Below are 16,088 nucleotides of genomic sequence, written 5' to 3'. Positions count from 1 at the left end.
AGAAAGACAAGTACCAAATGATTTCACTCATCTGTGGAGCATAAGAACAAAGCAAAAACTGAAGGAACAAAACAGCAGCAGACTCACAGAACCCAAGAATGGACTAACAGTTACTAAAAGGAAAGGGACTGGTGGGGGTGGGGGTGGGAAGGGAGGGAGAAGGGGAATAAGGGGCATTATGATTAGCACACATAATGTAGTGGGGGGCATGGGGAAGGCAGTATAGCACAGAGAAGACAAGTAGTGATTCTATAGCATCTTACTGCGCTGATGGACTGTGACTGTAATGGGGTATGTGCAGGGGACTTGGTGATGGGGGGAGTCTAGTAACCACAATGTTGTTCATGTAATTGTATATTAATGGTACCAAAATAAAAAAAATATATGTATATATATATAAAATAGGTGTACTTTAATTTCTAAGTATTTAACAGCCTACAAAATCAATGAGACCAAAATAGAAATGAAAACTACTTTTCTTGTTTAAACCATTAACATCTACAGAATTTTCCCCAGCTCTTTAATCCCAAGATTTACAGTGTTCAAAATTCAACTTCTTCCTCTTCACATATTCATATGAACAGAAAAAGAACACAAACCTGGAAACCAAAGGACTAGTGTATTACAACTACAGAGTTGAAGTTTAGGAAAAAAAGTTTATGCATCTTACCCTCAAAAATGAATATGGATAGGAATGTACCTGAAAAAAATAAAATCCCTGATTGAAAAAGACATACGCACTTCATAAAACCACAATGGGATAGCACCTCACACCAGTTGGGATGGCCAACATCCAAAAGACAAACAACAACAAATGTTGGCAAGGATGTGGAGAAAGGGGAATCCTCCTACACTGCTGGTGGGAATGTAAACTAGTTGAACCATTGTGGAAAGCAATATGGAGGTCCTCAAAAGACTAAAAATAGAAATACCATGTGACCCAGGAATTCCACTCCTAGGAATTTACCCTAAGAATGCAGCAGCCCAGTTTGAAAAAGACATACACACTCCTATGTTTATCGCAGAACTATTTACAATAGCCAAAAAATGGAAGCAACCCAAGTGTCCATCAGTAGATGAATAAAGAAGATGTGGTACATATACACAATGGAATATTATTCAGCCATAAGAAGAAAATAAATTCTACCATTTGCAACAACATGGATGGAGCTAGAGGGTATTATGCTCAGTGAAATAAGCCAGATGGAGAAGACAAATATCAAATGATTTCACTTATCTGTGGAGTGTAAGAACAAAGCAAAAACTGAAGGAACAAAAACAGCAGCAGACCCACAGAACCCAAGAATGGACTAACAGTTATCAAGGGAAAAGGGACTGGGAAGGGTGAGTGGGAAGGGAGGGATAAGGGGGAAAATGGGGCATTACGGTTAGCACACATAATGTAGGGGGAGGGGGCACGGGAAAGACAGTATATACAGAAAAGACAAGTAATGATTCTATAGCATCTTACTATGCTGATGGACAGTGACTATAATGCGGTATGTGGGGGCGACTTGATAATGGGGGAGTCTAGTAACCATAATGTTGTTCAAGTAATTGTACTTCAATGATTAAAAAAAAAAGACATATGCACTCCTATGTTTATTGCAGCACTATTTACAATAGCCAAGCTATGGAAGCGACCTAAGTGTCCATCAATAGATAGGTGGATAAAGAAGAAGTGGTACATATACACAATGGAATATTATTCAGCCATTAAAAAAAAAGAAATCCTGCCATTTGCCACACATGGATGGACCTAGAGGGTTTTATGCTCAGTGACATAAGCCAGGTGGAGAAAGACAAATACCACATGATTTCACTTATTTGTAGACTATAAATACAAAGCAAAACAGAATGAACAAAAACAGCAGTGGACTCATAGACACTAAGAAGCGACTGGCAGTTACCATGGGGGACAGATGGGGAAAGGGTTGGGATGTATGGGTGGGGAGGTTTAGGGGGATAAGGGGCACAAAAATTCTCAATCATAATGTAGGCTGGTTATGGGGATAGTAGTACAGCATGGAGAATGATTCTGTAACATCTTCCTATGTTGACAGTAGCTATACAAGTAGTGGGGGAGGATTTAATAATATGGGTAACTGTTGAACCAATGTGCTGTATACTTGAAACTAATATAAGATTGTATATAAATATACTTCAATTTAAAAAAGGATGTTAAAAATGAATTATAGAATTAATAGATCTAAGGCTCTATTAGGAAAAATGGTCACATATTCAGACTTTAATAACTATGTGTCTTGTTCAAGACAGGCTTTTAGAGTTTTTTAAAATAAGACATTTTAAAATAAGCGGAAAAAAATAAAATGTCAAAAATAAAGTTGGTAGCTGTAAATTATAGGTACATTTGCTATGAGACCAGCCACACCCACTTACACTTTCAAACTTCGTTGTAAAGATACAGACAGAAGAGATTATATATAAATGAAAAATAACCCACATGTAGTGAGATGATAGGCTACTTATAAAAGTCATGTGAACATGGAGAAAGAAACTGCTGTGTGAAGTCTGGGATTAAACCAGAAATACTTCCCTCAAATCCTTAATGAGCTATTTACTTTAGGAGGTAAGAGGAATAAACTTTAAATTGCCTGTAAGTGATAGTTTAGGCTATACCAGCAAAATCTTTTTAAATCTCCACCATTACTCTAAATTTAAGTGATAAATATGTTTCTCAGATATTCTCAAATAAACAAAAAAGAACTTTTGTCTTTTGGCACAACCATACCATGTCTATAAGATTTGTCAGTTTTAACTTGGAATTCAAAAATAAAGCAGTTATCACATTAATATACAACCAACAGTTTACCACTAACATAAAAAAACAAGGTTACAATACATCAATCACAGGCTAAAATCTGAAAAGCACACAAACTGATCCCAGGGATATTAGCTAACACAATCATCAGCTACTTCCCTCAGGAAATATGCACAAGATCAGCAAGCCAAAATTAGTAGCTATCATGATGCCTTCACACACAAAGCATTCAACTACTTGCCACTAAATGAATCTAGTTTATAATATTATCAGAGTTAGAGAGATGCTTAAACCTCTAAAATAACAAAGGTTATGGGATCCTGGCACAACAATGTATCTATTAAACTCACTCTATCTACTGAAATCTGTCATGTCATCTAGGTAGGATCCTAATAAACTCCACTGGACAAACCAGGGTCAAATTCTAAAAGAGCATTTTTAGATTTCCAAGGTACTAAATGAAAAAAAAAAGAGTCACAGAATATAGTAGGAACCACCCTGTTTTATTTTAAAAAAATTAGATTTACATATAAAAAATAGGAACTAATAATAATTATGAGTTCATTAAAATCAGTTAACATGGAGAATTAAAAAATCACAAATATATACTAAACACTGTATTTTTAATTTAAAATATCATTCATTAATAATTTGGTGTCAAGCCAAAATGTTCTCTTTCAATATGGATCCCCTAATTGGAATTCTGTCCCATTCTTGTATAAACCATATCTATAATGCATTGTCTACAGTTTTTGACTTTAGATTATTCCATGGTAGAAAATCATTTAGATACTTGTAGAGCAATGTGTTGTTTTTTTTCTAGACTTCTTCCTAGATTTTTAGTATTTTTCCCCATAATCTTTTAGTTTTCTTATCTGTATTTCACTTGACAACAATTTACTTCAGCAATTTACCTTTCTCAAGTTTTCCAAAGTGTTTAACTTAGTTTTCATTTAAACAACAATTCTCTTTTCACACTCACTTAACATTAATTTATGTAATATCTAATTAAATATAAACAAAATACAATGAGATTAGCCAATTTGAGAATAAACATATGTAATATCTAATTAAATAGTATGAACACAATACAAATACAATGGAATTAGCCAATTTGGGAACAAACATAGGACTCCTAGAAGTTCAACTCTAGGAGTGGAAGCACAGAGTAGTTTAGTTTTACATCATTCAACATGGTTAAACGAACATGAAAGAAACTATGGTATCTACATAAAATACTTCAGGAAAAACACTATCTGATAAATAGTGATCATCTCTATAAGAAACTCAGAGACTCACTTTTTCCCACAAACCACAGCAGAAACAGCTGGAGAGCTAATGTGTTGAATTCTCAAAATAACTATAAGATAGTCTCTATTATTATCTCTGTTTAAGGCAAGAAACTAAGGCACAAAAAGAAAAGTAAGTTGCCTAAAATCACACAACAGTACAACCTGATTTGAGTGCATTCAAACCAAATCGGTGCAGTTCTAGAGTTCCTACTCTTAAGTCCAATGCAGTACTGCCTCTAAAGAAGTACTATTTGAGTTCTTTTAATACATGTATATCACTTTCATAATCTTAAGAATTGGAGGGGGTAAATAAGCTGCCACAGTATGTCATCCTCCAAAGCGAATTTTCAGTAGCTCTCCCTTAAAGTCCATACTCTCATACTGCCATTCAAGGCTTGCCACAACTTGACCCCAATTTTTATTGCTAGAATTCAAATTCAAGGTCTTTGTCCAAGTAACAGGTGGGTTCTGGAAACTAACAGATCATCTGGAACTGGGATACACAGAAGCATTAAACAGAGAGAGTCTGTCACGTGACATTGCACAAAGATACTGTACACAGTATTCCCTCATTCAGAGAACCCAAACATAGTGGCCTGGCTTTTCAAGAAGACAGTCAGCAGAGTTTCTTGGAAAAGTATGAAACACCAAGATTCAGGACCTAAATTTTAATCTTTGAGCAACCACGACTTAACTACATAACATAACCTTGGGAAAACTACTAACCTCTCTGGGATTTAGTCTGCTTGTAAAGTAAAAGGGAAAAGCTAGAGCAATGTAAAACTCAGCTGAGACTAGTATTAAAATGCAAATTTGAGGCCCCACTAGATGTGATTATGTAGGTATGGAATGGGGCCCAAAAATGTCATTTTAATAAGTACTCCATGCAAATGATGCATGGAGTCCCTGGGTCACAATATTTAAATAAAGATCTCACAGGTCAATCCTAACTCTAGTTTCTTAGGTTTAGTCAATAGCGTACTACTTTTCACGTCCAAGAAAATCCTCTAGTTCATCATGAGGCTTGTTTTTGTACCTTTCACCCTAAAATTTTTTAAAACAATGGGATAAGATTTGTTAGTGCTATAAACTGAACTTTTATTCTCTTAAGATACAGCTAGATACAGTTGATTCAAATGAGTTTTAAATCAGTTAAGCACCTATAAAATGCTAAGAATCCACTGCACCATCTCATTAATCCCCACTACTCTGAAACGATTATTTTAATTTTCTCAGAAAGAAACTTAAAGTTTTAGATAACATAACCTCTACAAATATTTCACAAGTCTCAAAATATTCTCCCAGTCTCTGAAAATTTCTGAAGAAATCAAATTAATAATTTTCATTCAAGATGTTAACCAGGGCCTTAATTAGTAAAACATTCAAATTTTCATCTAAATTCACTATTATTTTGCTATCATTAAAAGGAAATATGCAAAAATCAACAAAAGTATCATGTAATTAAAGTCTGAATAAGTGTTTTCCTTGTTTCTTGCCCTTCTGGACTCTTCTACAATAAGAATATATTTCTTTAGTTACAAGGTTTCCAAAATGATACACTGCTTTGTTCTAAGAGTTATTGATGCTTGATTCACTGCTGTATTAAATGTACCATCACACCAATCTCTTTTTTAAAAGTAATGACATATATATAAAAAACATAATTTGTGCCAATGATTTCAGAAAAAAATATTACACTACTAAAAAAATCACTTGAGGGATTTTTTAATGAAGAATAGCACCATAATTAAAAAATATATTTTCAGCCTTTTAGAAATCAAACTATTGCACTCATAGCAAATCATAAACCTAAACAACTGTAACTCAAGGCTCATTTAGCAACAATTCTTGAAAATTAATATAGAATTGGAACTACATCATTAAAAAAATTAACAATCTAAGGACTGATTTTCTATGTTTGGATTTCAAATTAGATCAGCATTCAAGAAACAATTTTAAATCCCATTTGTATGGAAACGTGTGCAGGAATACTATCTGACCCTATCTAAATTATTTACACTTCTTTTCCTTAAGTATTTTTTGTTGTGATTACAAAAAGGACCATACATATTATGGAGAAAACAAAAAGCTCCTACAATCCCAATTACCCAGAAACAAACTACTGCCACAAACCATTGTGTATTTGTGGCCACCGTAGTAGAAATTTATTCAGTCAAGAATCAGCAATTTAAATCTAGGAGAGCAAAGTTTTGAGGAGGAACAGAATATTTACACAATCTCAAAATACCTCACAAATTACTTAGTAATGACAAAATGAGAAACAGTAACTATACAATAGAGAAACTACTCAACACCTTCACCAAACAATCAAATTAACATTATTAGTAAAGGACAAACACCAAGTGCCATCAGATGTTAGAAAAACTCACATTATTTTCTAGTATTACAGCCCAAAATGCAAAATCTGAATCTAATCATGAAGAATGTAGAGAAAGTCAAAGTGAGGGGCACTGTGTAAATAACTAGCCTGTCAATATAATGAAAGACAAGCAGTCTGAGGACCTCATCCAGATTAAAGGAGCCTAAAGAGACGGAAGAACTACTGCAATCTGTGATCCTGAATTGGCTACTGTAGGAAAAAAATGCTAATAAAAAGGGAAATAATTGGCACAACTAAGGAGAATGGTATATGGACAACAGACTAGATAATTATATTACATCAGTGCTGAATTTCTTGAATTTAAACAGTCTGGTTACCTAGAAAAAGATGCTTGTTCTTCGGAAATGCATACTTTGTAAGTATTAAGAGCTGTATGAGGACATTATGCAATCTACACTCAAGAAGTTCAGAACTTCCTTTTTACACATACAGAGAGACTAATAAAGCAAATGTGACCAATTTTCAGTAGGTCTCCCATAAAGTCCATACTCTTATCCTGGCATTCAAGTACATTTGAACATCCCTAAAAGTTCTCATTCAGATGAATGAGAGGTATCTTTTTCTTGCTCTCCATCCAAGGAAACTTCCCCCTATCCCCAACACACATCATAAATACCTAACCCAGGACCATCTCCTTACCCAGTCGCAGCTAATTAGAGGGATCAAGACAGAAAACAGTGGCTCTCTAATTCCTTTGAGGTCCAACCATACTTTCTTCAAAAAAGTTCTGTGAGATTTCCCTATAGTAATAAATTTTACTTAAGCTAGCTGGAGCTGATTTTTATTCCTTGCAGCCAAATAAATCTTCAAACAGCAGGCTTTTGAGAAGTACAAATAAGTGATTAAGGGAAAATAGTAGCTACTCAAATTAATCTTTTTGTCTGTGTTTGAAAAATGCTGCTTCGGTGGGGGCTTACTGGTAAGAGCTAACACAACTGTGTCAATTCAACCAATTATGCAGCTTCGTTTAAAGAGAAGATGCAGAAAAGCAAACAATTCCAAAAGAAATGATCTTAACTTTCTTGAGAAGAGTTACTTACTATGTATCAGATCAACCTCAGACCCCCACATTTTTATGGTTACTGAAACAGTCCTAATCATTTAAACCACTCACATCAACAATCCTCCCATCTTTTGTCACATCATTAAAGAAGAAATGGGTTTTCAAAGTCCTGAACCTTTCTTTAAACAACACATAAAGCAGAATAAGAATTAAAGCATCTCTCCATAAATACAAAAATAAAAACTATTATATTATCAGTCTGTTAAAAAAAAAATTAGAAGAGTGTGTCCTTCTCACAGTCTTCTGATATGTGAACTTTTGGAAAAACAAAACTGTGTTTTCCTGACCATATCTTAAGTAATAATGGGTAAATCTTTTCAACACATTCCTCAATTTTTGCGAGACAACATTTACACCAGGATTTTCCTTATTACTAAACTAAATATTGAGAAAAATGGGAAAACACATTTAATCTTTAACTCAAATAAGCTTGAAATAATTTATCAGGGTAAATTCTGGTTAAGTCCTTAAATAGAAAGTATGTTTTAAATACCCTTTGAAAACAAAAGTCAACGTAGACTATTAAAAAAAATTTTTCTTCTGGTCTCAGATAACATGGTAACATAATTATGTGAACTTGAACTTTAAAATTATCTTATAATACCACAAACCAAAACTAACTTAATCTCACTGTTACATTATTTAGCTTTCTGCCATAGGCTCAGACCTTAAATGCTGTAACTGCACGGCCTGTAACACAGGTGTGATTACTCAATATTATCTTTCTCAATAATAAACTTCAGGACCTAGCATGTTTATTTCTTTGGATTAACCCTAAATTAAGCAATCATCTAAGAATTGCTAGAAAATTCTCTCTCCAACAGTATAACTAGAATAAAGAAAGCTGCACGTGCCATTTTGTTTCTCAGGTTGACCTGTATACAAGTTCTCTCTTAAACACAGATTTCACATTTGAGTTTTAAAATGCAAAAGTAAATATTTTCACTGAAAATTATGGAAAAGTGATTATTTATGCATTAAATTGTTATGAATTAATTTTTTGCTCACTAAGAGACATAATATGTCTGTTTTGATGGCTTCTAAATGCAACACATCAAAAAGGAATTCTGTGATAAACTTGTTGCATTGAAAATGTCCACCATCCCAAACGGCTAAGTCACATTTTCGATAAAGCTGTAAAATTTACCTAATAATACAAAAAAGGCTTTCTGAAATGGCCTAAAAATAAAATCTGATTTATGAGCTGTATACAAGGAAAAAAACTGATTTCATATCAAGCAAAAATATAAAACCAACTGTTTACTCTGATTTAAGTTAAAAGCATCTTAGCTAATAAAAATAATAAATAATGAATAATAAAATTTAAAAACCCAGCACCCTGGTTAATAAAAACTTTTCATACTCCTAAATATACAAATAACATCTAATTAACTTAGCCTGAGTCACCACCATTTGATTTTTAATGTAGCACTTGGCATAAGTGTTCACAATAACAAAAAAAATTTTCTTTAATTCCCACTTCCTTATAAAATATTCATTGTTTAAGTGCAATAACAAGATTTTTACAGTTAAATACTGTCTATTTAAAATTTAGTGCCCTAAGAACAGTTTTCAACCACAAATACTGGTCTTCCATATTAAATAAATATTTGGGTAATACAAAATATTATCCTTTTAGTATTAAGAAAAAAATGAGGCTCCTCCCAACATTTGTACACAAGAGACAGTAAAAAAGAGACAGTGAACCACTCCAATATAAAATCCAGCCTGAAACCTACTGAATATTTACCTAACAATTACACAGCAATTTCTCAAATAGTATCCTCCTTATGCCAGTCAACAGAAAAATTTTACCATACAATAAAAATAATTCTATATTCAACTTTAAAACATCTCACTGAGTACAAGTATTTAACATTGTTAACACTAATACATGACATGTCCCTGACCAACCTGAATATTTGAGATTTAAATGTATTCACTTTAACAAAAGCTGTTAAGTCCAATAATCGAGCACTTACCATCTGCTAAGAATAAATCATTTGGAGTTAAAAGCTATCATACAGTATTAAAAAAATTTTTTTAACTAAATGTACCAACCTTTAAGAATATTCCATACTAATATTTTTAAAGCACTTTTTGAACTCTTAAAAGTTCTGTGGGTTTTATACATTTTATATGGACAATGGTAGTACACATTTAAGTCCCAGTAGTAAATTTCAAAAAAGCAGTGCTATTAGGATTTACATTAATACATTAAAACAGAAGTATAGGTTTAAGAGTCTGATGTACTTCATTCTTAGAAATAAGAATTTTAAGAAGTTAATCCTTTTGTAAGACCATGAAGGTATATATTAAGCAGAATAATTTCTCCTATGTTGGCTTTTTCTCCTAATTGGCTTTTCTTTTCATTTCCTCATTTTTAGATCGAGAAGTCTTAGAGCTTATTGTGGTATATATGGTAAAAATTTTCTGGTTTGCAGCTTTTAGGAAGATGGACAAGCCAAAATAATGGAAGAGTTATCAGAGACCTAAAGAGTTGAAGGGAAATGGAGAAATTCTAAACTTAAACTAAGACCAAAGAGATCCTATAACTTACACTGACAACAAAAAGGAAGTATGTCTCTAAAGGTACTCTCTAAAATTTGCTTTCCAATTGTGTTATGATTTTCTACAAATCCAGTTAAACAGATAAACAACTGATTCCTCAAACTCAGCTTTCCTAAGAACAAAGACAATTTGACTAGTTTTCCTCCAAGGGACAGAATGTTTCAGAACTCTCTGGGAACAAAAATCATGCGTAACCTTTTAATAAGTTAGCCTCCACAATCCTAACTTAAAATATAGTCAATTGTGGTATACACTGATGAAAAATCAAACATGTTATTTAGAAAATAACTATTTAAAACAAAGTGCAATATACTTAAAAACAAAACAGTCCATTTTACTAAGAACCAAAACATAACAACAAAAAAGGAACAACGAAAACCCAAAGCAATGAAGCAGGCCAGTATGAACAAAGCTAATAAAGGAAGCTTTCCTCATAATTTCTAACATGTCTGAGGCCAAATTAAGTCCAAATGTTTTGTGTCTAGACCTAATCAAGGTCCCTATCAAGAAAAACATAGAGTGTTCCCTCCTATGGCTATATAAACCAAGTTTCCCTAAGAGAACAGATTCCCTACATTAGACAGTAAGTTTAAAATAAAGTACCAACCTTACGCACCACAGATCTTAACCACTTAGTATATTAAATAAACGCACAATCTTTACACAGCAGGTAAGGGTCTGGATTTATATGATCACCCAGAGCATAATACAAATGAGTACTGACCCCAAATCTCTAAACAAATTCTCCCACTATCCATGAAAATTTCATTTCATAATAAAATATTTCAACGATTCTAAGTCAGGTTGTGTGCTCAGTCTTTCCTGATCAAACTCCCTAAATCAGCTATTTCTACAATTTGTAGAATAGAAATTTATCATCTATCTAGCTCACATAATAATCTCATGATTCTCTTGTAAATATTTTAGAACAGAATTAACAGTGGAATAAGAGAATCATGAAAGGGTGTATAGTCTCTAACCTTTTTAAGTACTACTGAATCGAAAAGCACTCATCTTTTCAGCTGCTCCACAATCAGAATGGTCATTAAATGCCACTAATGGCCCACTCCTATCTCACTGCCTAGTTTAGGCCAAAACGATCGGCCACCCACTACAGAAATGAATTCTAATCATTCACTCTTTTTACAATATACTTAAATGACATCACTTAAGTTTTTCCCTCAATCTACCAGATTCTGAAATAAGTATAAAAATGGACTCAAGACCCTATTACGGTATGGCTTTTATTTAAAGTCTATTAAAACAGACTAAATTCCACAACCCATAATAGGTAAATGAACATGTTTGGGTTGGGGGAGGAGGGGGAATCAAGAACTAAAGTCTTACTTTTTTACTTATATAATGATGATAATATGCCATAAGATAATTTTAAAAGGCAGCAAAGCATGGAGCTTCACTTTGTCAAATACACAATCAAGTAAGAAAATTTTTAAGGAGTGCCTAAATATATAGGGAAAATGGATGCCAATTATAATAGTGAGAAGAACAAGCATCTGCACACCCGGTGAAGTAACAGGTTTAGGCTTGTTTGTACAGCTCCCTAAAAATTAACCTGAAAGAGTACAAAACCCAAAATTCACAAATTTGATCAAGAGTTGGATGGCAGAGGCTTCACTCTAGATTAAAAGTCTAGTCATACAAAATAGGTTGCACTTACACACTTACTAAACATTTTAATTTACTTCGGCATATTGAATAAAAGATAATCAGGTTAAACCCAACAAAAACTTTCATTTGTTCCCAAATAATTTTTTTTTAGTAAAGAGCACCTAGCCCACTACTGAAAAATCTAAGGCTGAGTGTTTTTCTTTCAGAAGTGGTGTCATTTTACTTGCCTCTCAGGAAAAAAAACATTAAAGCTAACCAACTAGAACACACAACATTGTAATTTGCAGTAAAATCAACACATTTTGAAACGGTTTAGAGAAGGAAAAAAGCCCAGTCTTTTCATGTAAACATAATAAGCCTGTATGTAATATGCTGCAGACAAACGCACTGCATGGGGTGTGGAGGACCCGAGCTGATTAGATTACCACAACATCAGCCCGGGGCCGCCATTTTTAGAATCTGTAAAGGACAAAAGAGGGAAATTTCACTTTTTACTCCTCATCTCGGAAAGTAAAGGAAAAAACGGACTATTTTCCAATTAAGTATTGACGTCTCCAGCCTAGAGTTGAATGCACCTCACCTAATTCTCTCCAAGGTCTCCAGAACTCCAAACACCTTACGTTATTCACATCTCAAAAAGGGGGGGGGAATAGGCAAAACGGGATTTACTCTAAAGGCTAACTCCAGCGATTTCTCTCTGACTTTACATGGTATTATTCTTAAGACAGGCTCCAGCAAGAACGGATCTCCACGGAGCTAAGGCCAGTGGAAGAGAGCACTCCGGATTGTTTTCTCTCCCCCCCACCCCCGTCACCCGTTTAGCACAGTGAACCGTTTGTTTCTCTTCTGTGTCTGCTGCCACAGTGTTTGTGCCAATCCCTTGGTCAATACGAGCTTTTCTGAAATGTGCCATATTGTGGACTCCAAGCCTCCGGTACAGTAAAGGACGGCGATAATGCAAGGAGTGGGGGAGGAGACTGGGAAGGCTGGGTACGGGGGTGACCACCTCAGGGGCGGGTTTACCCTCTCCCGGGGAGGGTAAGGAGCTGTCTGGTTCTCCACAAAGGGAGATACCCAGCGCGTTCTTTTCACCCGCTTCGCATTTACGAGGAAATTATACCAGAGACTGCCAGTCAGAAATAGAAGAAAATGGGGCCTATACGGCTTTCCGGCACCTGAACGGGACGCCGCTGAGGAAAGGGAGAGCTGGCAGCTCCTGGGACCACTTCGACACAAACCCTACTAACAGTCACAAGCCTCCCTCCTCACCCAAAGCGGCCCTAACCCGCTGCCAAAGAGGAGTGCGCCCCCTCCCTAACTCCCATTTTCAAAGGGATATAACTGCCAGTTTCCCCTTCTCCAACCCTAAAACCCGCCATAATGAACCCTGGTTAGGGACAGGAAAGAGAAAGGCTAAATTCGATTCAAACAAGCAACGTCTTGCCCCAGCCAAGACCCCTGAGAATCAACGTCGACTCCCCCGCACTCCCACCACCAGAAGGATAAAAGATGAGAAAATCCCCTCCCTTGACACACAGGTCCCTCCACCCCGCAAAGCCCATGAATTCCCAAGGAGACGTCAGGCACTGACCTGTGATGTTCACACACCAGACACCTGGACCCCGTTATTTGCTCGACCCCCAAGGAGTCTCTCCACACCTCCGCGAACAGACGTCCCCCCGACAGCAGCCACTGCGGACGCAGGACCCGGCTCCACACACCCCCTCCCCAAACAGCAGCGCGCAGCCTCTTCAGCAAACGAGAAGGGGAGGGGGCACCCAGATAGTCAACAGGAACGCGGGAGCGGCGGCGAGGCTGCTCAGCGTGTCTATGCCTCTTCTGTTGCCGCTCCCGAACTCAGGTACGGTCTCCGACTCGGCCCCCTGCGCCCGATCAGTGTCACTGCCTCTCGCTCTGGGAAAATGGCCGCGACGGCGGCGGCGGCCGCGGCGGCGGCGGCGGCGGCGGCGACGGCGGCAGCAGCGGCCGCGGCGGCGGCAAGTGCACGGGGTCTGTCCGACCCGCTCCGCAGGGGCAGAGGGGGAGGGGACGAGACGAAGCTGCCAGCCGCCATTTTTCTTGTGGGCTGCCGCCCGCCGTTTCCTCTCCACAAAGGTTCGGAGACAGCCAACTGGAAGCCGAGAGGTAGACAGGACTCCGTCTTTTTCATAACAGATGCATTTCACCGAATATTTGGGGAAGTTTTGGTATTCTGGGAGACTGGTTCTTTACCCATTTTCCCTGAGAGGCACTCGTCTGTATAGCGGTAAACCTGGGCCACAACTGGGGGGACGGATGATGACAGGAGGCCCTGGGATCGACCCCGCCACCCCCAGCCCATACCCTCCTAAAGCGATGCACTTTCTCCCACTCCCAAAACCACCTCGGTCCGGGTCCTCCCCTCCTCCTCCCCAGTCTGCCCTCAAGCGTTGGGTGAACTCCGTTGGGGTGTCACTCGACGCCCACTAGGGGCCGACGAGGCTCCAATGCGCAGACTCCGGACAACGGATAAAAGCGGAGCTGGCGAGTCCAGCGCCGTCTTGATGGAGGAGCAAGGAACGAAAGCGGTCAGGGGGAGAAGCATCAGGAAAATTACAGCCACCGTCAGCGCCGTCTCCCTGCCACCGTGTATCGGGGTAAAAAGCTGCCGTTGCCGTCGGTGCACTTGTCGTCGCTGCCTCCTACTTCTCTCGGCCCGGGGAACGATTTCCCCGCCGGCGGGACAGTGTGCGGGGTGGGAAACGGGTATTCCTTTATGTGGCGGTGATTAAATGGGCGGGGGGCAGAGAGAAGGTTATTTCGAAGAAAAAAGGGGGAGGCCAAAGAATAAAACAAGGGTTTCCCCACTAAAATGACATGGTGATTCCAGTTTTCGGGGTCTTTCCCCGCAATGGCGGTTTCCGTCTTCTCCTTGACCCACAGCGATCCGGAGCGCTTCGTAAGCGGAGTGGGGAGAGGCAGAGGCGGGCCATGCAGCCAATCAGCGCCTGGTGTGTTCTGTCGGGCGCGGTGTGATTGGCTAGCGATGACCTCATGCTGCAGCATTGGGTGGGGCCAGAGCCGTCGGTGGAGGCTGTTGCAGAGGCAGAGAGGGAGAAGTGACGATGGTGATCGTTGTCGCGGCCGGTATGGAACCCAAGCAGTGACGAAGGGAATCTCAAGGCTCTTCCCTGACCATTTCTTCATGTCCCTGCGCGAGGTGAGGGCCCCGGCTCGGCCTCTGCGAAACTTTGGGGCGCTGGCGCGGATGAGACACAATTTCTCCCATGACTTTTGTAACTGCGTCAGGGCAAGATGGCGCTAGGTCTCCTTGGGGCGCGGGGGGAGAGGCACGTCCACCGCCAGCGCAGCGCATGTGACCGGGCTGCATTCCTGTGGGGTTTGGCTCAGACCCAGGCTGGGGCGGGGGAGGGGAATGGGCTGGGTCGGAGGACTGTGGTGAGGTCCGCGGTGGCGGCCTGAAGCGGAAGAGATGACTGAGGGCGCTTCCCCTCCTCCATTCATTTAGCAGCTGCGGCTCCCGAGGGAAACCCCCCGGAGGGATACTTCTCGTGGGGTGTGACGGCTATTAGTGGAGGAGGTTTGGTGCCCTATTTTCTTATTTGCCTTTCTCCTTGCAAATTATACTTGGTAAGGTGGCAGGTCCTTAAAGTGGGAATAGGAATTCTCTGAATCCCTGAGGGCCCCTGGATTGTATAAAGGAAAGACATGCCTTTTGGGCCACGACATCAAGGAGTATCGTTTTCTGAGAAAACGTAGTTTCTCACGTTCGAATAGAAAATATTCCCAAAGTTTGTAAGCAAGTGTAAATAACACCCAGGAACACTTAATTTGTTAGGAGAGACAAAGGAATATACCATCTGAATTTTGAAGGCCTTTTTCAAAAATTTTTGTTACTCCCATCTGTTCTTTGTTTTCTTCCCATATACTCCCTGTCTGTGTATCCTGCAAGAACGTGTAATCTTTAGTGCATTTATTTTTTAAATCTAGGCGTGATTATAAAGAATAAAATCTAGTGGTGTAATCTGTATCAAGTTATAAGGCCTTTTTCAATACTTTTAGTCTTATGTTGTCTTTCTGTCACCCTCTTACTGTGATTTTAAAAAATAAAAAATGAATTAGAATCACACTCTTGGTAAATGTTTTTCATTAAGGGTCTTGCACCTTTGTGTAATATCCTACCTCAAGTCATTTTTCTAGGAGTCTAAACTTTTTTTTAGTTTTTGAAACTTTGCAAGGTGAAGATCTTCAAAAGTTCTTACGGTCTATATTGGCAAGATTGATAAGAAAGACCAACTTTCTGATTATTTACACTTGGTCAAACTAGTATAGTAGCCGTCAACTAAACTG

General features: G+C 38.2%; 2 protein-coding genes across 7 annotated transcripts in view; one reads left to right on the top strand and one right to left on the bottom strand.

Moving 5' to 3' along the window:
- The window catches only part of KMT2E (lysine methyltransferase 2E (inactive)), a 96,761-nt gene extending 83,094 nt beyond the window's left edge, over positions 1-13,667 (bottom strand). For 2 of the 4 annotated variants that reach the window (XM_017662727.3, XM_037003568.2), the window contains exon 1: positions 13,330-13,667. The gene's annotated coding sequence lies outside the window, so the exon portion shown is untranslated. The remainder of the gene's footprint in view (positions 1-13,329) is intronic. The other 2 variants (XM_017662725.3, XM_017662726.3) reach the window with 1 other exon arrangement.
- Positions 13,668-13,885: 218 nt separating this feature from the next.
- LOC108389725 (uncharacterized) lies at positions 13,886-15,865 on the top strand. 3 transcript variants are annotated; one of them, XM_037003580.2, is made up of 3 exons: positions 13,886-14,472; positions 14,661-14,937; positions 15,250-15,865. In XM_037003580.2, exons 1-3 carry the CDS (start codon positions 14,225-14,227, stop codon positions 15,298-15,300), a joined length of 576 nt encoding a protein of 191 aa, XP_036859475.1. In that variant the 5' UTR covers positions 13,886-14,224; the 3' UTR covers positions 15,301-15,865. The 3 variants fall into 3 exon arrangements, with proteins under 3 accessions (XP_036859475.1, XP_017503677.1, XP_017503675.1); XM_017648188.3 differs by having other exon boundaries at positions 15,247-15,865; XM_017648186.3 differs by having other exon boundaries at positions 14,661-15,865.
- Positions 15,866-16,088: the final 223 nt, after the last annotated feature.

The sequence above is a fragment of the Manis javanica genome, chromosome 6 (genome assembly GCF_040802235.1).
Source record: "Manis javanica isolate MJ-LG chromosome 6, MJ_LKY, whole genome shotgun sequence".
NCBI classification, from domain to species: domain Eukaryota; kingdom Metazoa; phylum Chordata; class Mammalia; order Pholidota; family Manidae; genus Manis; species Manis javanica.
The sequence above is the reverse complement of the archived record's forward strand: the minus strand, read 5'-3'. Positions and strand labels throughout refer to the sequence as shown.